Source organism: Acartia tonsa, chromosome 11 (assembly GCF_053477335.1).
Source record: "Acartia tonsa isolate MP-2025a chromosome 11, ASM5347733v1, whole genome shotgun sequence".
NCBI lineage: Eukaryota > Metazoa > Arthropoda > Copepoda > Calanoida > Acartiidae > Acartia > Acartia tonsa.
Window position 1 is genome coordinate 19,340,891 of NC_137270.1, and position 23,267 is coordinate 19,364,157.

The 23,267-nt window shown below is 32.7% G+C and overlaps 1 protein-coding gene and 1 long non-coding RNA gene across 2 annotated transcripts; both read left to right on the top strand.

The window, feature by feature from the left end:
- The first annotated feature begins 1,887 nt into the window (after nucleotides 1-1,887).
- Nucleotides 1,888-7,141, top strand: LOC145331520 (uncharacterized). The gene is made up of 5 exons (XM_080176209.1): nucleotides 1,888-1,935; nucleotides 2,152-2,221; nucleotides 3,175-3,276; nucleotides 5,528-5,626; nucleotides 6,106-7,141. Exons 1-5 carry the CDS (start codon nucleotides 1,918-1,920, stop codon nucleotides 6,129-6,131), a joined length of 315 nt encoding a protein of 104 aa, XP_080032335.1. The 5' UTR covers nucleotides 1,888-1,917; the 3' UTR covers nucleotides 6,132-7,141.
- Nucleotides 7,142-10,171: 3,030 nt separating this feature from the next.
- Nucleotides 10,172-12,187, top strand: LOC145331521 (uncharacterized). The gene is made up of 4 exons (XR_013883771.1): nucleotides 10,172-10,274; nucleotides 10,534-10,626; nucleotides 11,360-11,408; nucleotides 12,063-12,187. It is a non-coding gene; the product is annotated as an uncharacterized LOC145331521 (long non-coding RNA).
- Nucleotides 12,188-23,267: the final 11,080 nt, after the last annotated feature.

Consider the following 23,267-nt stretch of genomic DNA (forward strand, 5'->3'; position numbering starts at 1 on the left):
CTTTTTTGTAGGTCATTCCAAGCCGGATTGGCAGGTGTGCGGCCAGAGGTGGTCTGACCGGTCGTTTGGCCGACAGCAGCAGTTAAAGGTCGCAAAAATTGTCAAAAATTGAAGTTTTGGAGGATTTTTGGCATGCCAGTGCAGCCAGACTGCTTGGCTGACAGGCCTGGGACACATGTCACCTGACACACTGGGCCATTGCCCATCTTTGCTACTTTGCACAATTTTTTTCCCATCACTTCCCTGGCCGTGATGGCCATTCAAAGTGGCCTGGGTCAAAATCGACCAAAAACCAATTTTTGGGGGTGATATTTTGACCCCCCAATCATCTAGAGAGGGAGGAAGGGATAATCTTGTTAATTCTGTAAAAGGTACTATAAAAACCTTTTAATTAAAAAAAAAATTGTTTGATTTGGTTGAAAAATAAGGAAGTTATTAATTTTTTCCACAAAATTGGATTCCTGGGCTCACTGTGCGCCCCTAGAAAAAAATTACCCCTCCCGACAAAGAGACTTGAACGAAACATAAACCAATTATTTCTGTAATTATATAATTAGATATAAATAAAAAAAAACATTCAAAGTGCCACTAGAGGCCTCTAGGGGTGTAGCCGCTAGTACCAGATATTGAAAGAGGAAAAAGTTTTCCTTTAAAAATGTTTTTGTGTTTGTACCGAAGGATCTCGCTAACCGCTGAGCCGATCGGTTTCTCCTTAACAGGGAAGCTTCTCATAGACCCTGGGAAGGTTTTTGGGGAGGGTACCACCACCCTCCCAAGAGAAATCACAACAAATCGAATTTTTTTCCCTCGAATAGAGACTCCTACGTACCATTGCAAAGTATCGTAGCCATTTGATAGAGACTCCTTCGCAACATTGCAAGGTATCGTATTATTTTTTTATAATAACACTAAACATTTAAAGTGCCACTAGAGGCCTCTAGGAGCGTAGCCGCTAGTATATATATAAAACAATATAATTAAGTAAAACTAAGTCTGTCTGTTTGTGAATAATTCTTTTCAAGAAAAATTTCTACTTGAAATAAATTAAGATTTATTTTTGTAAATACATATTTTATATAAATTATTAATAAATTTAAGATTCTTATTTGTTTAATTTTAAAACATACCCAACCAACATTAATCCAGAACTTTTTTTGTCTACTTCTTTTTTCTTTTTCCTCATATTATATACCCCTATAGCGGTATACAATTTTGCTGTTAGAAGAAGTGAGTCAGTCAGTGAGTGGATGGGATACTCATAGAGAAGCTACACATGTAAAAAATCATCCTACTACCTTTCACCTACACAAATTTAATGTTTCCAAAGAGCATTACAGACCAACGAACAGAGTGAGTTGGGGGCTAGTTCAAGTTATAAAGGACATGTGCAAAAAGTAAATCCAGGGTTTTTCCTCTATCTATCTATCCGCCTATCCATCTATCTATCTATACATCAATCCTCTCTATCTAACTGGCCTAACTGACAATTAATTCAGTATAAAGGCAGAATTATCACCAAACCTCGAATCAGCTTATCCCAGTTTATACAATGCTTACTCACACACCCACACACATACGCTTAATTATACCTACACTCCAAAACACACACAATTACAATCCAACACACACAAACGCCCCAACCTTCAATTATATATGTACAAACAAACAAAAAAGGTTGAAATCTGTGAATCACATTTATATTAAAACTTGGTGAGTTACGAAAAAAGAAACTAGAAAAATACGTGATTCAACGTCATGTGTGACGTCATAAAAATCCATCTCTATTTTCTTTTCTTGTAATTCACCAAGTTTTCATATAAATATAATTTAAAGATTTCAACTTATTTAGATTGTTTGTACATATATAAGGGTATAAGCTTTCTCTGATTCAACATCAGTTTTGTTATTTCTGCGATTATGAGAACATTTAGCTTTGTGAGTATACTAGTTGCTTTGCCCCTAGCTTTTATTAAAGAGAATGGAAGGTTATAAAAATAGCATAAAACCAACCTAAAACATTTATAAACTTTCTTCAAAGTGCAACCCAAATGACATGCCTGTGTGTCTGTCTAAAGTAATTGAGGGGGGGAATACCCTTGTTTTATATATGATTATCATTTGGCCATTAATTACATGTTTTACTAAATTTAGGTTTGTTTGATGTTGTATGTTGGAGGCAGCTTATCCTGCAATAGCGTTGTCTATCCTTCTTATTATGCAAGTATGTGAAAAATTTATTTTAATTAAATTATACACAACGTATGCCCTAACTATGCAATGGAAGCCCTTATTTTCCCTCCCCCTTTGGAAAAAGGGGGAGGGTATTTTCAAAAATTTTCTATGAAATAGAAAGATATTTTTAAAATGATTACTAAATAAGCTGTTTTAGTATCTTAGGTCGCAAAAAAGATCTTTCTTGTAAGCATTTTTCACAAAGTTATGGCTATATACATGATTGAACATATAAAAAACATACAGTCTTTATATCCTTATACTAAAGTAACAGGATGTCTGTGTGTTTGTACTAAGGGATCTTGCTAACCGCTGAACCTATCGGGTTTTCCTTAACAGGGTAGCTTCTCATAGGTCCCGGAAAGGTTTATAACTATTTTGGGGAGGGTACCACCACCCTCCCAAGAGAAATCGCTCCTAGGAAAAAACTCCAAAAAAATTTTTTAACTAAAATAAAAAAAAATTACCTTTTCTTTTAAAATCTAAAATAATAAATTTGGTTATAAAATTCGACTCTCCTCTCCTCAAGTGCCCCTAGAGGCCTCTAGGGGCGTAGCCGCTAGTCCTAATAATAAAGTAACAGGATGTCTCTTTGTCTGTTTGTGTGTACCAAAGGATCTCACTAGCCGCTGAACTGATCGGGCTATCCTTAACACGGTAGCTTCTTATAGATTCTGGGAAGGTTTATTATTATTTTGGGGGAGGATACCACCACCTTCCCAAGAAAATCACAAAAAAATCAAATTTTTTACGCAGAGATATTTCTATGCAACATAGATAGGTATTGTAGAGACTTCAACGCAACTTAGTTAGGTATGGTAGAGACTTAAATAAAAAAAAACATGTAAAGTGCCACTAGAAGACTCTAGGGGCCTTGCTGCTAGTATAAATATAATTTAAACAACAAAATATGTACTATAAATTCAATATTTTTATATCTAGGAAGGACCAGTCTTACAAAGGCAGCAGGGTTTAATGGTAACACAGATACAGTTAGGACTCTTTTAGAACATGGAGCTAATGTCAATACTAAGACTAGCTGGGGTGAGTTACATTCTATCATTGTCACATATATCTCTATCGATTTATCTCTGTGTTATAACTATTACCCTAAACAAGGATGACAACATCCATAAAAGTGAAGCAATGAAACGGTAGGACAAACAGACATTAACACTTCACGGTTGGACCCTCAGATGTCAAAACTTTATTTTAGTGTTTGGCCAAAATGACTTAGCAATTGTATCTGTAAGTACGTCTAATAACACCCTTTGCTATTTTTAAAATCCTAGAAAATTTTTTTTGCAAGAAAATTGCATAAATTCGCAACCTTTTTTAGAACCACTACATAACTCAAGTTTTAAAACTTTTTATATAAAATCCTTTTTACAAAAAATATCAATAATTACTTAAAATTAAACCTGATAGAAAAAAAATCGCATTACACGTGTTAATTTGCAGGTTTTAGGTCTTTTTTTGAGGAAAGTATAACTTCCACATTTTTGACAATAATTATATTTTTTTAACATTTTAAAGTAAAATATAATAAAACCTAAACGATTTTTCTTGAATTATCAGTTGAAAATTTCATCAAACATGCAATTTAAGTGATGAAAATTTAATAAAATAATTTTTTGAATGTTTGGAATTACCAATTTTCTACATTTAAAACAAAATGTTAACAAAATTTAAAAACATTTTAACATATAACTTCAAAAATCAATAACATTTTATAAAAAGATGTTTCAAAAAATAAATCATTAAAAGGTATTAAAATGCATTTGAAATTCTTTAAAATTAAAACGTGAACATCTTTTTACACTGTATTCTGTTTAATAGAGTTTAAATGACATGATTAGTGAATGAAATATTTCCTAAACTCATTAAGCCTTTTTGTGACTATATTAAAAATAATTTATTTTGTTTTATATTGTTTTTTTATTCAAATATTTGACAAAATTTTCCCTACGTCAATAAAATAAAGTCAGTTTTTTACTGTTTCCAGGTTTTTCTTTATAATTATAACAATTAAATATAATATAAATCTTCATTATCTTTTATTTGAATTATCATACACATTAAAATGTAAAGTATAAGCTAGAATAGCACTTTTTTCAACGAATATTTTAATGACATTATATCAAAATAATTCCTCTTAAATATCACACAACATATGATTGGGAAGTATAGCCATTTCTTGGAGGTATAATATTTACAAAAATACCATTAATTCTGTTTTTATCAGAAGTTAAAAAAATTGAACAATTCTAAAACAATGGTTGGCTGTCTAGATATTGAGTACACTAAGAGTACGGCTCTGTTCTATTGAAATAACATTGCAAAAAGAGGGGTTCTGAAAGTAATCTACCTAATTTTTTTTTTAAAGAACCAACAAGTACTGTCAGTATCTTTTTTCTTGTAATCTAGCAGACAATCAAATCATAACACAATTTTCATGATAAAATATTCAGGTTTCTACTTCACATTTTAAAAAATATACTGATCAATAAAATGTTCAAAATTTTACTTTGTACTAATTGAAAAAATATGTTGTAATTCTTATTTTAAAGTTACATTTTTATCCCTGACAAAATCATAGACGACTTTTAAAGGCATCTTATCTAAACCTTTTGAAGAAAAACTTAAAAACGTTAATTAAGTATGAAAACTATTTTCTTCGATTTTTCTGAAGTTATTATCGCATTCTATGGTTTTTTTATTATCATTTACTTATATCGAAAGTGCCAAACATTGTACCCTAACTTATTCATTTAATAAAAAACCAACCGTGACTTGTTTAGTGTCAGAAATGAATAATCAGAATATATATGTATAAGAGTCGAAGCAAAATTGTAAGTGAATTTGTTGTAAAACTGCTTGATACAGAATAATGTTTATGGACATACTTACATCTTTAGGACTTGATTATAGAGTTGCTTCGCTTATGATATTGTACTTTGTTGTCGCAGGAATCAGTATACCAAAAATCAGACCAATCGGATAATTAGATTACATAAAAATTTGTTGTGAAAAAAGTAAAAAATCGACATGTTTAAAATGGACGTACGGACATTCTGGTAATGATTATAGAGTTGCTACGCTTTCTAAATCGTACCTAACTACTACTGGAATCACCATGCAAAGTTTGAAATCGATAGGACAATTCTAACATGCCTAAATTAACGAAAAAAGCTATCCATTACGGACGGACGTACGGACGGACCGACCCTAATTATAGAAAAGCTTTGCTTTAAAAAACAAAATACATTTTCAAATCCAATATTTTTATATCTAGGAAGGACCAGTCTTATAAAGGCAGTACAGATTGGTAACACAGATACAGTTAGGATTCTTTTAGAACATGGAGCTGATATCAATACACAGGATGAAAGCGGTAAGTTACATATTATTATTGTCACAATATTTATCTATTCATCCATATATATATCTATAAACATTTATCTCTGTGTATATAATTTCTATAGCTGTAATCTAAACCATCCTTATACTAAAGTAACAGGATGTTTGTCTGTGTGTCTGTACCAAAAGATCTTGCTAACTGCTGAACCGATCAGGTTCTTCTTAACAGGGTAGCTTCTCATAGGTCTCGGGAAAGTTTATAACTATTTTGGGGGACGGTACCACCACCCTCCCAAGAGAAATCACAAGAAAAATGGAAATATTCCTGCCGCATAGTGTCGCTAGCGTAGTGGCGCTGCTTAGAGACATGAATTTAACAGCTGATTGACAATATACAAATTATTTCTCAAATTAGATATTCAAAATAAAATAAAAAAATTAAATGCCACTAGAGGCCTCTAGGGGCGTAGCCGCTAGTTAAATATATTTTAATATCCAATATTTCTATATCAGGAGAGACCAGTCTTATTACACAATGACTCTGAAAGGAAATTGACAACTTATTCATACGTACTGTACTAAATCAATCATTACTTGGACTAATTTAACCAAATTAGGTTTTTTTAGGTTTTTGATAATTCATACAACCCCCTTAAGTAATTCATTACAATAAAATACAATTTTAAAATTTATTTACTGTGTAAATATGCATAAATATGACGTTTTTACTGACAATTATGTTGATTTTTACTCAAAGCATTTTTCTTGTGTACAATAAAATGATTATAACTTTCGTTCTATTTAAGATAAATTGATAAAATAAAAAGTACATTCAATTTTATTAATCTGAAAAGTCACTTATTGATTTTAAGAAATAATATACCCCTTTGAGTGGGGGAGGGGGGGGGGCGTTGAGTATCGTAATAAGAAACTAATGTAAATTTCTTTTCTACGGTGGGTTTTAATGATTCATATAGCAGCCAAACTGTTTTAGGCAATACCCATTTGTCTGTCTGTCCCTCTGTCTGTCTGTCCTTTTGTCTGTCTGTCCCACCACTTGTCTGTCTATCTGTCTAACTGCCTCTCTTTTGGATTTCAATGAATCATCTAGCATAGCCTAATTGTAATTTGTTAATGCCTCAAACACCCTCTGTTACTATTTACCTGTCCCTCTGTCTGTCTGTCTGTCCGTCTGTCTGTCTGTCCCTCTGTCTGTCTGATCATACACAGGTTCTCTATTGGATTTTATCTAATTAATTGTCTATTTTAGTAAAACTTTGATAATTCTTCTTGCCCGTCTGTCTGTCTATCTGCTGAGTTTCTACCCTCCTTGGTCTAACAGACTTATTCACTTAATTTATAAAAAATTAGATTTAACTAATAATAATATGGTGGTATCTTGTACCAAGAGATACACAAATAACCTTGTGTTGAAAAAAACAAATAAAAAATGATTCAATTTCTTTTAGGAAGAAAAGTATAATACATGTTCCTTTAATCTCTTTGTACATCAAAAATATTTTTCAAATTTATAATATCAGGTTATATTCCATTAATTTATTAACAACTAAATTTTTTGACACCCCACTTATGACTTTTAACAGCCCCCTTTAACTAAAATCAAGGGCGTTTTTATTAAGATTTTACCAAAACTACTTTACATAAGAAATTTATTACATTTTTAAATTGTTTTTATAAAAAGAGGATTAGGATATATCTCCCTCCCAACATTTACTTTAAAAACTATTGTAAAATATATTAAAAGTTATAAACATATATCTATAAAGATCATTAAAGGAATTAACTCAAGTTTAAGGGGGCGGGGGGGGCTTAATGCAACCATCGCGTAATCAATGCACAAATTGCACTTAGAATTCGAATTTCGTTACAAAACTTGGCATGAGTAATCCTTGGTACATCTATTTTCCCAAAATGGAACAAAAAATTGGAAAAGTAACGGCTAACAGCTGGCGGCTCAGTCATTTAGCCGTTTTTGGGCTATATTCAGGGCGAAACTATCATTAATTGCATAGGAATCAACTTTTTGAAACATATTTTTGCTTTAAATATCCATTTTTAAAATTTCTTGTACCAGCTGCTAGATCTGGCTAAAAATGGCTGGGAGCGGCTAAGAGTATGAAGAGTATATAGGGCTTGTGACATGTCTAGGGGTAGGTTTTTATTGGTACTGAGCTCAAAAATACTACTATAAATAGTGGGGGTCCATCCATTTGGCAGCTGGGACTGTTACACAAACTGTTAAAAACCTACCTAGAGACATGTCACAAGCCCTATCTACTCATTCTACTCTTGGCCGCTCCCAGCTGAGCTGCGGCCATTAGCAAGCTGCCAAATGAATTTTTTGTGGTATTTTTGAGCTCAGCACCCATAAATACCTACCCTTAGATACATCAAAAGCCCTATCTACTTATCATACTCTTGGCCACTCCCAGCTGTTTTCAGCCAGTTCTAGCTGGGAAGTTGGTGTTACTGAAAATTAAAATATGGTTATTGGTATAATTTAACATACATTAAAGCAAAAGTATGTTTTTGAAAAAACCTACCCTAGACATGTCACATCTTCCAAATTTAAAATTGCATACATAAATAATACAATATTTGAGGCCATAATTTACTATAAATATGAACACTATCTGTGTAAAAACTTTGAGGGAAACCCCAAATAAAATTAATGGTCTTCTTATCAATAAAGTGGGGTTTGGTGCTGGAAGGTGAGCAAAATTTATATATATTGAGCTAAAATTTTGTAACTGCCTGTTCCAGTAGTTACTACATCTAAAAGAAAAACAAAATTAAATTTTTTTTTTAAGTTAGGTAAGAAAAACTGCAAAAATGGAATTTGACTTTGCAGATTTCTTGCTACACCTTCATATGTTATAATTGAGACTGCTCCATTTTTTTGGTAAATTTCAGGTTTATAATTACATACTAGAATTGAAATTTTGTAAAAATCTTTAAAATTGAGATCACACAAAAGAACTAAAAAAAACATTCTTTTAGCAGATTTCAAAAACTTTGAAGTGCTTGTAAGGTCACAATTATTGCATCACAGAAAAAAATATTTAGAATGGGTCATTTTTTTGCTTAAATCAACCACATTTTTACTGGGGGCAAAATTTTTTTCTAAATTTTTCCATGGTGGGATGATTTAATCTACAATATATACTTTTGGCTGTTGACAGCTGTTCTCAGCCATTTTTGGCAGTTTTCAGCTGTTATGACAGCGAAATCTAGAAATTAAAAAAGTGTTTTTAGTAATATGTCCATGACATAAAGTTATAATGTTAATTCAGAAAAGTTTAATTCCATGGAAATGTTCAATTTTTTATATCCTTATTAGCCATTACCCAGCTGCCACTATTTTGGTAGCTCAACACCCATTAAAACCTATCCCTAATGGATGATTCCTACGTAATTATTGCTGGATTTGCCCTGAAAATAGCCCAAAAATGGCTAAACAGCCATTAGCCATTACTTTTCCAACTTTTTGTTCCATTTTGGGAAAAAAGATCTACCAAGGATTACTCATGCCAAGTTTTGTAATGAAACTCGAATCTAGGTGCCATTTGTGCATTGATTACGTGATGGTTGCCTTAACCCCCCCCCCCCCTAAGCTTAACTTTTTGTTAAATTTTGAAAAACAGACCTACTAAGGATTACACATGCCAATTTTCATAACAAAATTTGGATTAATTGATTATGGGATGGTTGCATTAACTCCCCCCCCCCCCCTACATATGTATGAGAGTTTCCTCATGTCTCAATTTACTAATTAAAAGTTGTACAGTACAGTTGTACAGAATATTGCAAGATTTTTTTAGTAAAGTCTGGTAATTAATTTACCTAAAAATAGATAGCATAGAATTATCTGAATCAGTGACTTGCTTAAATACACCCCCATCCCCACTTTATTTTAAGGGGTGTAAATTTATTTCCTTTACACCCGCTTGGAATTTATAGAGGGGTGTATCTGAGGGTGTAGGCTCTTGTCAAGAGGGTGGACATGGGTAGACACCTAGGGAGGTGTATCCATCCCCCTTAATTTTACAAGGGTGGTGTAAACAACCCCTACACCAACCTTTTGCACGCCTTTGATCTTAACTATACTTTCAGAGAACATAAAGTTGTAAATTCAGTAACTATTCTACAAAAATTATCTTTCTAAATTGATATATGATTTTCAGGGTAATCTCCGGTGGACTAAACATTAAAATTTTATGGAAAAAAAGATATCTTTAGAACATGCATGTCTTGAAATTATCCCCCCTTTGTACTCAATACGCATTTTTAATTCTAAGTGTGTCAATTTTGCGTTTAAAGATACCCTTAGTTTAAGCTTTAATTTCTCCAAAAAATGATGAAAAAAGATAAATTTTTTTTTGATAAAATGATAAAAGTATATGTAAAATGAAATAACAAGCAAAAAAAATTACAAAATTACGGTAAATAGAACGAAAATTAGAGCGTTTTGTATGCCTTATAAAATGCGTATTTCTCATGAAAATTGTAACGATTTAGTGTGTTGAGTAAAATATTTACAAACTTCCCGCTTTTATAGGTAGCTAGAGTCCTTGTGATTAAGGCAGCACGAAATCGTGAAATAGATATAGTTAAGATTCTTTTACAACATGGAGCTGATGTCAACTCCAAAAGTAAAAAAGGTAAGTTACTTAATATCTTTGTCAAATTATCTGTAAGATTTTTCTATGATTATTTTTTAAAATGGTGATATTTTTGTGTTTTTTTTTGCAGGAATTTCTTAATCAGACAGGCCAATCATAATAAAAAAATTTAACACTCTTTAACTTTTTAAAAACTATTCGTATTTTATGATGTATTCTATGATTTATGCATATTTACTTTCCTCTTCTTTCATTAAATGAACAAATTATTATTAATATTAACACTAATTGTATCTAGGTAGAACAGCACTTGATACAGCACTAGAACAACCCGATTCGGTCTTATATAACATCAGTAGAGCAGGAGTAGTAAAATTACTGAGAGCAAATGGTGAGCTTTTTATAGATTTCCTACACTATATAAAAACTATTATCTTTTTCTTAGTCCCTTTCATTGATCCTCAACCCTGTAGAACCCTAACCTGTATTGATCTGTCCATGTAAGGCTCTTCAAACTCCCACTTCTATAAAGAAAGTTTAATTGCATCTCACAATAATTTGATGACTATTGTATAACTCTTTAATCAAAAGTAACAGTATACATGTCTGTGTGTACTAAATGATCTTGCTAACTACTGAACTGTTATGTTCTCCTTTTCAATGTAGCTTCTCATTGGTAAGATTTGGGAAGGTCTTTATCAATTTTGGATGATGGTGCCACTACCCTTCCAAGAAAAATCGCCAATAGATTTTTTTAATGTGAAGGATCAACTCCTCCTAACCCCTTTTTTTAAAAAAAAAAAGACAAGTTCCCCTTGTGGCCTCTTGGGGTGTTACAACAAGTATTTAATAATGTTTAAATGTAAAGTGAATGTTTTTGATTTAAAGTTTAAAAAACTGTGTTTAATTTGATTAATGTATCATATGATCATATTTAGTCATAAAATAATCAATAAAAATCAAGAAAATGTCAAATATTTTTTTTTTTTCATTATCAACTTTTTCTTGTTAGTAAGAATTGAATAAAAAAAGTTTGTTAACAGGATTTTTAAGGACAGACAGACAAACCTACATCCCTTTCTCTTTTATTTAAACAGTTATCCTAATTTCAGTTAATATTTTAGGAGCTAAGAGAGGAAAGGAAATTTTGTAAAGTTTTAAAAGCGCTTAAAGGTAAAATATTTTATAGTTATTTTGAAAGCAGCAATTTAATCATTTTTATCTAAAAACTTTCCTAAATTATGGATAATTATTAAATACAAAAATAAGTAGTTAGGGCAATGACGCCCAACCTTTTTTAAAAACCTTTTATGAGACATTTAAGTTTCAAATGTTTAAAAATGATTATTTCAACAAATTATGCCTTGAAAACCGTTTTTTTCTAAAGGCCTTATTTTTGAAGATTTATGTTTTGAAGGTGGTGAAAAAAATGCGCATTTTTTTAAAATTTAAATTGCGCGGCTTGTGTTAATAGTAGGGAAATCTTATGCATACCGTTAGAATTGTCAAAACTCTAGTTTTTGGAAATTAAGTACCATTTTTGTAGTTTTGGAGAACTCAGCCGCGCAATTTGAATTTTAAAGTGCTTTTTTGCACAACCTTTAAATCCATAAATCTTCAAAAATAAGGCCTTTGGAAAAACCGGTTTTTAAGGCATAATTTGTTGAGATAATAATTTTTAAGTATTTGAAACGTAAATGTCCCATAACAGGTTTTCTAAATATAAAAAGTATTTTATACAATTGTTTTTTTTTTCTATGCATAATTGAATTTTTTTTATCATTTCTCTTGAATGACCCTGTAGTAACTAAAAGTTTTTCATTTCAGAATTACTTTAGATGATTGGATTCTACTACGTACCTGCTTCCTTTTTATTTAAAAATAATTGTATTTTTGTAAATAAATTATTGTGGATTGATTTTTAATAAAAGAATATTTACTGTTGTTTCTCATATGATTTTAATCTTATTTTTAAACTTATTTGTTACATTGACTGTCTGTTTCATTTCTTGAAGAGTTATATTTTACAAACTTATCTATTACACAAAGTAGCTTGATGTCTGTCCGTCTGTCCCTTAAGATCTCGGTAACCACTGAACCGATTGGATTCTACTCTTCAGGGTATATATCTATTGGTCCTGTGGTGGTTTTAAGCTATTTTCATGGGGGTGGGCCACCCCCAACCCCCCAAAAAATGAAAATCCCCCCCCCCCTCAAACAAAAAATAAGCCTCTAGTGTTTTTATAATGAGAAGTTTTCTATGGTCTAAAAAGTTCTTTATGTAGTTTTGTTATTATCAGGCCCCTCGCCTACTAATTTTAATGCTGTTAAAGCCAAATATTGACAAAAATTACCCTTTATGTACATTACAATTAGTGGTTGAAATGTTTAGACACTTAACTTAATGGACCAATTGAAATTCAATAAAAGTTACACAAGTTTTTAAGTCACTGAATAATAGGATGTTATAAAAAAAACTTTGGGGACAAGTATAATAAACATCCCACTGTTTCCTCCCTGGGGAAATTGTAGATTCACTTATTCTACATATGTATGTCAGTTTGAAGGGATACAATGAGAGCTATGTACTTTGTAAACAAAGGCAATTATAGTTATGTGTCTGTGCATAAACGGACATTAGAGTAAAACCATAGAGGGGTAGGGAACCTTCAGGATCCTGTGACAACTTTCAATTGGGTATTTGAAAATTAACTAATAGTATCAGAAATATTAACACAGTCAAGTCGCGCATAAAAGAGCAGGAAGAAATTTGCTAGCGGACGAAAAAAATTCACAACAGGGGTATCTAGGTAGGTAATACATCTATATTTATAGATTTATTTGACGTATAAGCTAATAATCTGACAGAAAAATAAGATATGGATAGCTGCGCTGCAAGTTTTAAGGACGAACCCCAAACTGTCCCAGTTTTGAGCAAGACGATTCCAGTTACGTCATATACATTTCGGGAAAGAAAAAAGGAAGGGGGGAAGAGAAAAGGGAAGAGATTTCTTCCCCCTTCCCTTTTTATATGACGTCACAGGATCGTCTTGCTCAAAACTGGGACAGTTTGGGGTTCGTCGTTATAAACAATCCAAAATATCATGATTGAGTTACATACATACATGACTAGACTAGGTTTCAATAAAGTACGGTGTTACCTTAGACATGTGTACTGGTAACTTAGCTTTTAACAAGGATAAGAACATACATAATTAGTCAAGCAAAAAAATATGAATGGGAACACGGAAAAGAAGATTATAAGAGCACTCGTTAAATTCAAGAATATTTATTGGAGAAAAATCACGAAACCTTTTTTAATTATTTTTATATTATTGGTTTAGCCTAATTGTAACAAAAACAAGGATGACAACATCCATAAAAGCGAAGCTCTGAAATGGAAGGACAAACGAACATTAACACTTGTAGATTGTCAGAACTGAATTAGCAGAATATTAATGCATCAGTACAAACAATATTTTAAGAAAATTTGTTGCAAAAGTGCATAAATAGATGATACTGTTTAAGGACATACTTACATTTTTGGGACTTGTTTATAGAGATACTTCGCTTATAACATTGTACCTTGTTGTAATAGTAATCAGTTTTCAAAAAATCAGAAGAATCGGATAATTTTAACTTACAAAAATTTGTTGTCAAAAAAGTTAAAAATCGACATGTTTAAAATGGACGTACGGACATTCTGGTATTGTTTATAGAGTTGCTACGCTTTCTAAATTGTACCTTACTACTATAGAAATCATCATGCAAAGTTTGGAATCGATAGGACAATTCTAACCTGTTTAAATTAACGAAAAGAGCTAACTCTCTGTGACGGACGGACGTACGGACGGACCGACCCTAATTATAGAAAAGCTTCGCTTTTAAAATATTCGCCACATATGTTGAATAGCAGGTGAGAAAATCACATTTCCCTAGCGTTGCAAACTGACTGATGCACTGACGGATAGACAAAGTGAATTATATAGTAGCTTCGCTACAAAAATTGACTCAAGAGTGTAAAACCCAAAATATTGATCTCATTTTTACAGAAAAAAAATCTGGGATTTCCAAAGATTGTGGTAAACCATTTAACTTTGAGTAATTTCATTTTTTCAATAATAATGACTAAAGACAAGTATACAAGGGGACTCTGAATTCTAAAATATTTTTTGGCTAAAAAACTTTGGGTATCCATATTTTTTCTATTTATTGATAGTATTATCAAACCTTTCCACAAATACATCTATCATACAAAATGTTTAGTTTAATTGGGGGTGTTCATAAATTTGTTGTACATTGTCCTATCCCTAAAGAAACTTGGTTAGATAGATAGAGGGATAGATAGATAGATAGATAGATAGATAGATAGATAGATAGATAGATAGATAGATAGATAGATAGATAGATAGATAGATAGATAGATAGATAGATAGATAGATAGATAGATAGATAGATAGATAGATAGATAGATAGATAAATAGATAGATAGATAGATAGATAGATAGATAGATAGATAGATAGATAGATAGATAGATAGATAGATACATAGATACATAGATAGATAGATAAACAGACAAAGTTGTTTGATGTTAGGTGTGAACCGCATTCCATTGAGAAAATATTATTATCATTTTTTTTTACACAATAGATTGTAACACAGAAATTTACAACTGTCTACATTTGGCCAATAAATAAGAGTATAATTTCTTGGAGCAGCACACACAACTACTTTATGCTACCACTTATTAACTCACTTTAACCGTTTGACCCTCAATGATCCTGTGCTTCATTACTTATGGATGTCGTCATTCCTTTTCATTATAAACTTACAAGCTCACTGTAACTGCGCTATACTAAATATTTATATCGACTTTGATTTTTGAAAGCGAAGCTTTTCTATTATTAGGGTCGGTCCGTCCGTACGTCCTATTTTCGCTAATTTAGGCATGTTAGAATTGTCCTATCGATTTCAAACATTTTAAACATGTTGGGTTTTTTTCCTTTTTTTAAACAACGAATTTTTATGTGATCTAATTAATCAGATTTTTGGTATATTGATTCCTGGGACAAGGAAGCATAATGTTATAAGCGAAGCAACTCTATAATCAAGTCCTAAAAATGTAAGTATGTCCATAAACATTATTCTGTATCCTGCAGTTTTTCAACAAATTTACATACAATTTTGCTTCGACTCTTATACATCTAAATTCTGATTATTCAGTTCTGACACTATACAAGTGTTAATTCCGTTTGTCCTGCCGTTTCAGTGCTTCGCTTTTATGGATGTTGTCATCCTTATTTTCTAAAGTTCTACCGTTTTCTAGATCTTACTAGACAGATACTCACACGTAGATGTAAATAGTAAAGTGTATGTTATGGCAATGGTTTCTGAACACAAGAAAGCAAAGGTGGTACTTTCCTACAAAGTGTCTGCTGAGCACTGATAAACTCCCCCTTCCCCTCAACCTATCTTTCCACAAAAAGCTTGTTAACCCCCCCCCCCCCTTTCATCTATTATTGAATTAAATTGAAAATAAGGTGGGGGGAGCTTTTTTTCTGTGCCTAAACCATGCGGGGTACCCTAACCCCGCGAGTTACTCAGTACCTAACCTGACATAAAGTAATAAACAAATCATTAAACCCCCCCTCCTTTCTTGTTTTAATTTTTTTAGATATTTAAATACGTGGGGGGGGGGGAGTGTTTACTGTGCACAACAAGGTACTTTGTGTGAAAGCTAGGCTAGGCGCCAGGCGCTTAACACAGTCCGATGCTTGAAAAAAAAATAAAAAGTTGACAACTACAAATAGAACTGAAAAACTTATCACACAAAATACCCTTTTCAACTTTGATACCCCCTCCCCTATCCTCTTATTTTTAAATAAATTGAAAATAGAAGGGGGGGGGATAGTTTTCCATTAGTTTTTTATTTGTCAGGTTAGGTTAGGTTATATTGGGAACTAGGTTAGAATACTTTAGGTATAGGCCCTGCAGGGTTAGAGGATCCCACAGAGGCGGGTCATTAGTCAGTAAAAATTTCACTTACCACTGAACTTATTAAGTGTTAAATTTTAGGTAAGCTTTGTATAGCTCCCAGAATAGCTTTATGTATTTTTTTCGATTTAGAGTCTTGTGGTCTTTTTCTGTTCCTCTTCTCCTAAGATGAATGGTGGGGATTCCAATAGTCTTTTATATTAAAACTATTGGATGCATCCCTAGCATATAGTGACTCTCTAATGTATAAAAGTGGTACAGAAGAGAAGAAAAATAGCCTAAAACCATCCTTAAATCCTAAATCTAAAAATAAAATATCTTAAAACATATCCGTGATTAATGTCATGCTTCTCTGAAATATGTAAGAAATTCGGTTCAGCGGTTATCAAGATCCTTCGCTACAGACAATAAAGACATACTGCTTTATAAAATAGGATGCTAACTTTCTACACTATATAGACTAATATAACTTTCCAGAAAATTATGGAATAATCGGTGCCAAATTGTTTTACTTTCATGAACCAAAAAGGAACGGGATATTGTACTGTTTATTACCCTAGTCCCCAACGTTTTATATTACTGTCTTCTTACTAGTTGACTTAGCAACTTTGGGGACTTTCATTGGTTGGTTCATTAAGTTATCCCTTAGATCCCTGTCCATGAAGGCACATACACTTTTTGAGAAGAGAAAAAAATAATTAAGGATCGAACTTATTGGAATGTGAACTTTTTTACTATTTACTCATCTTTTGTGCAACCCCCTCCAAAATATTTGGAGGTTGGGGGAGAAATAGAGAAAGTGCAAATGGTACTAGAGAAAAAAGGCGCGGGGGGAATTTTTTGGCAATAATTGTCCAAAGTCAAAGCAATTGCCACAGGGCATTTGTACATAGCTTTTTTACGCAAAGTTTTTCTACAGACTTCGATGTCTGTCTGTATGTCCGTCCGTCCGTCCATCTGTCCGTCTGCTTGTCCGTTTGTCCGTCTGCTTGTCCATCCGTCCGTCTGCTTGTCCGTCCGTCCGTCTGCTTGTCCATCCGTCCGTCTGCTTGTCCGTCCGTCCGTCTGCTTGTCCGTCCGTCCGTCTGTCTGAAGCTTAAGATCTCAGTAACCATTGAACCGATTGGGCTCTAATCTTGGAATATACCTACAGTCAATATTTTTTTTCCTTGGAATGATATTGCAGTAACTTTATAAAAGATAGCTAAATAACAATTCATAACTAAAAAATCATTTTATCATATTAAATTGATAGGAATTGCACTTTCCTTTTCATCTTTTCTTCCCCAAATAAGAGTAATACAACTTAAAAAGGAAAGCATTTTCCTTTTTGTCTGCTATTTTGATAAACAATGGAATAAAATATCAAATAACAGGAATAAATGTATGAAGAACAAAGGATTGAAATATATTTCTGTAAGATTACAATATTTGAGGAAAGCTAACTCATACTACAAAATCGCTAAAATAAAAAAAAATTAAAGATTTACTTAATAATTATTCCTGGTTACTTCATAAACAATATTCTACATTCAATACTATTTTTTGTGAAATTATTTTTTTGTATTTAGTATCATTTTTATGAAAGTTGTTGAATATGAGAAGAAATGTAGAACACATTTTTACCTACAATTATGAACAAACTGAAAAATAAACGATTTTCATGTTAGCAAGATAAATTGACAACAATTCTTCCCTTGTTAACCCTTACAGATCGGGCCCCAATTCCCACCTTAATAGATCGGGGGGGGGGGGCTCTTTGAGCCCCCCCCTCTATCTCGGCTCCTGGTACAGATAAAGACGTAAAATTTTTTTCTGGTGGTTCATGTGTAGTTTTAGAGAAAATTACTTTTTCTAGTCATAGCAGTCAGACCGCTCCTTAGCCGCTTTTTAGCGGCCAGCCGCTAAATTTTAAAACAGCTGTAGAGCGGCCAATTTTGCAGCTAGGATGACCAAATTTTAGGACGAACTTTTATTTTTCATAACAAAAAAATTACTTTTTCTGATCATCGCCGAAAAACGGCAAATAACGGAAACCGCCATTTTCGGCGGTTACGGCGGTAAAACGGCGGTTGGCGGCGCAAATTAATATTTTTATCTGTTTATTATTGCTCAAGGATTTACCAAAAAAAATTATAGGTCTCTAGCTGTAATAGAAGCCACGATATTCATGATATATGTCTGTAGTAAAAGCCGGACAAAAATCGGTCATAAAGTCGGTCAGGGAGCGGTCAAACGGTCATAACACCACTTTTCTCAGATGGTCATTGATATCTAAGTATTTACCAAAAAAATTTTAGGTTTCTACCTTATACACAAAAGTCATAATGTAGAAATTAAGATTTATTTAAAATTTTTTCTAATTTTTTTTGCTACCCAACCGACTTTGACTGGACACCACGACCGACACAGACCAGATATCCTAATAAAATCAACTCTTGCTGACGTATAATTACTAAACTTAAAAAGTCATGAAGTTACAGCTCTCCATCTTACCTATAAAAAAAATGAGATTAAAAAAACTAGAGGGGGGGGCTCTTTGAGCCCCCCCCCCCGATCTGTAAGGGTTAATATTGTGTTAACCTTAACATAGGCTTTCCAAACAAATGGGAATTTTGAAAAGAAAAATATTTAGAAAACAAAGTAATATGACAGAAAATATTTACAGTGGCGTGCGAACCGAAGGGGGCATTTGGGGCAATCGCCCCCCCCTAGCGACCAAAACGCCCCCCCCTGCCCCCCCCTAGCCACCGCCCCCCCTGCCCCCCCCTAAATGTTGAAAAATGCCCCATTTTGCCCCCCCCTGGTCAATAAAAATGCCCCTTTTTGCCCCCTACCCTACAAAAAGCAAAACTATCCCAGTTTCAAAAAAAAAGATCAAGAAATACTCCAAAAAAAAATTTTTGGCGCTTCGCGCCAAACAGACAGTTACTATTCATTTAACCTTACTAAATTTTTTAATTAGTGTAGAAATTAGGTTATAATCTTTTTTCACTGAACATAACAAACCAGGTAATAGGAAGTATTTTATTTTGTATAATATAAACTTTTTACCAAAGAAATTTTGTACATCCCCAATGATGATACACAAAATCACAAACCCTTATTTGGATTACAATTAGTGGATGAAATGTATGGAAACTCGACTTAATTAACCAACCAATCAAAATTCCATTAAAGTCCCCAAAGTTGTTGAGCCAACGAATAAGAAAATTTTTTATGAAATATTGGGGACTAGTGTAATAAATAGCCCAAAAACCCCTCCCTCCCTGCATATTTGAAGAAAAAAATTTGCGCTTCGCACCCTTCCAAACGGTTTCTGCTTTTTATCACATTGCATTGTATATTGTGTTTTTATTTCTTTAAAAACATGTGTAAACAACAAATATTTAATCAAAAAGTTATTTTATATAAAAAATAAACAGCGTTGATATTTATATAAGCCTTTTTCTCAACACTGTATGTCTGTCTAAATGAATAACTATATATGATGTCATTTTATTTTCAGGATAAGTTTATCATTTTTTTTGTGTACATACCCTTACAAAAAGACATGTTTTTTTTATGGCAATTTTCATTAAAAACCATTAAAACTAACTACACTCTATATTCCTAACCTGATCAAATACGCCACTCTTGTTGTCTTTAATTGATTTTAGTTCAAAGGGGGAGTAAATATTTTAGGTGCGCTTCACGCACCGCCCTTATAAATCCTTGGAAACACCACTTAATCAAAAATTAACAGAGTTTTAAAGTGCCATTTAAAGAGGGTAGGATATGTTGATATAACTTTTTAGCTTCTCTATAATTCACTATGGCTGTCAGTACGTAATGCTAAGGGGGAAATGTGATTTTTTCAACTGCAATTAAAGATAGAAGGCTAAAACTTAATGTTAACATTCCCATCATTATGGAGTATAATTAACTATTAAAAATTCATGGAGGTTGGACTGCTTTTCAGGACGTTTTTGGCTATTTTTGTATCTTTTAAATTTCAGGTATAGTCCCTTTTGTGACATTGCCTCTTAAGGTGCATTTCGTCGTATTTTCACAGTAGCTTTTCACCTATTTATAGCTCCTGCGGGGCCATTTGCCTAACCCTGCAGGGAAATCACCTGACCTAACTTAACCTAGAATAACCTTTTAAAAGCTACTATGAAAATACGACGAAATGCCCCTTAAGAGGCGTTGCCACAAAAGAGACTATACCCTATATTTCTAAGAGATTTTTATATCTGTAGATGAAAGGACAAGTAATTTTTTTGTGGATTATAATATTTAAAAAAATAAAATTTCTCGCTGATTCGAGCATCCAGTATGTAATTTACTTTGACTGTCATCACACAACATACAGGAAAAAGGATTTGTGACTTTTTCTACCTAAAATATATATTTATTTCAACAGATGCTCTTTAAATTTACTTGTCTGTATTTTTATTCATGATTTTTGTGCTTTGCTACTTAAAGATGTTGTCATCCTTGTTGTCATACAATAAATAAATATTTTTAATCAGTTTTACATATTAGGTTAATTTTTGGTAAATTATTTCCAAAATGAGTGTTTTTATCTCCCCCCCAAAAAAATTTTTTTTAATGAGGTTATTCATCCTTCCTGCTGAGATTTTATAACATCCCCTTCCACCCATAAAAAAATGTTTTGTGGTATTTGGGGGGGGGGGGGAGGTTAAATTATCTTCTGTACTTTTTTTTCAAAGATGCTTTCTAGCTCCCTTCCCTTCGGTCATTGCAGGGTGGGGAGAAGGGATGGGGGAGAAGAGATGGGGGGGGGGGAAAGATGTGGGATATAAATGGGAAAAAGGGATGGGGAAGAAGGGATAAGAACTAGAAGGCCCATAATCAAATAATCCCACCCCTTAAAACGCCCTTATTTAAATTTAGTATATATAATCAAAATGCCCCCCCCTAAAGCAAAGTGCCCCCCCGGGGCACTTTGATTTAGGGGGGGGCAAAATTTTACAAAATCTTCAAAATGCCCCCCCCTAGACAAAGTGCTTCGCACGCCACTGAATATTTAAAGATTTAAAATGGATAAAAAGAATAGTTCTTTATATAAATTGACCATAAATTAAATGAATTAGCAAATATACAGACATAAAAAAAAGTTGGGGGGATAAAATAATAGTTATAAAACTTGCCACGACCTATGAGAAGCTACTTACTTTGAAAAGAAAAAAATATATCTGTCGAGCTGTTATGGATATCCTTTTTTTAAAAATTGGCAGAAATCACAAAATAAAAGATCAATATGTCACACACTCTTTGACGTATTAGCGTATATGCACAAATCATAGAAAAGATTCGCTTTGGAAAAACCGCGACCTTGAAAAATTAACAGTTTGAATTATTTTCTAAAATGTAATTTACATTTTGATGTGTGTAAATTTACCAAAAATTCAATTTAGACATTTATGTTTGTCTGTCTGCATAGCAAGGACGTCTAAGGGGGGGGAGGGTAAAGTGGTGATTCCCCCCCCCCCCAAACGAATTTTGGAATGAAATTTTTCATTTTATTTAGGAGGGGGTAATTACCCCCCCCCCCCCGAACAATCTTTTTGGGGGGAAATACCCCCCCCCCAAAAAAAAAAAAAAAATAATCCCTAACAAAAATTTTTGGACGCCCCTGCTGCATAGCATTTTATTTGCAGATTGGACGACATAATTTTGTTTTTCAGGGAATTATTTCAATATTTTTTTTCATTGTTTTGTAGTAAAGCTACTCTATAATTCTCTTTGTCTATCAGTTCATCTGTAATGCTATTGGGAAAATATGATTTTCTCAGTTGCTATTAAAGATATACAGCTGAAGTTTTCAAAGAAGATTCTCTATATCAATGAGCATTAAGTAAATAATTTACTTTGTCCATCGGTCTGTCAGTTATTCTAAAAAATATAAAAGTATGTGAGAAAGGTTTTGTGATTATTTTCTCTAATATATTTCTTTACTTGATTTTAACAAATCATCAAATACTCTTCAAATCTTCTGGTGCTTCGCTACTTATGGCTGTTGTTATCCTTGTGTATTATTAAATTAATTCCTTACTTATATTTATTGCAAATGTTATAGTTGTTGTCATCCTTGTTTTTAGTAGCGAAGCTACTCTATAATTCACTATGTCCGTCCGTCCGTCTGCCCGTAATTAATGAATTGTGATTTTCTCGGCTCCTATTCAAGATAGACAGCTGAAATTTTTAGAGAAGATTCCCACTATATATGCCCATCTAATATATACATTGTTTTGTCCGTCTGTTTGTTATTTGGGGTGCTAAATCGATTCCTAGTTTTTACGTTTTCGTTATTTTCTCAATTCCTTTTCAAAACAAAGTTAAGGGCTGAAATTTTCAGGGATTAATTAATTTTATAATCTACATATTTCCACCAAGCTTTATTAATATTTTTTTTTTAATTGGGGTGCTAGATCGATTCCTAGATTTTTTAGGTTTTCATGGTTTTCTCAATTCCTATTTAGGATTGACGGTTGAAATTATCAGGGATTGAATATGCTCATGTTTTACATATTTCCATCAAGTTTCATTAAGATTTGTCTATTATTTGCGGTGCTAGATCGATTCCTAGATTTTTAAGTTTTCATGATTATGAGGTTGCGTGATTTTAAAGGTGTGATGATTTCCCTATTTTACCAATATTAATATTTATTATATGACACAGCTTTATAGTATTTTTTTCCTGATATACAATCATAATTTTTGGGCTTCGCTACTTATGGATGTTGTCATCCTTGTTTTCTCTTAAAATATTAGGAAAAAACGGATCATGGAAAGAAAACGACGTAGCGGGTTTCGTCGTATTTTTACAGTAGCTTTTCTCCTATTTCTAGCCCCTGCGGAGGAGCTTTAATCCTGCGGGGCTATCATAAGTATTTATTTATCTAACCTAACCTAACCCTCTACTTCGTTTTCTTTCCATGATCCGGAAAATATTGTTGTGGGTATTTCTGAGCAGTGTGGCGTAAACAGCAATTTACCAGGGGGTTGTGAAACTACAAGGGAGTGAGAAA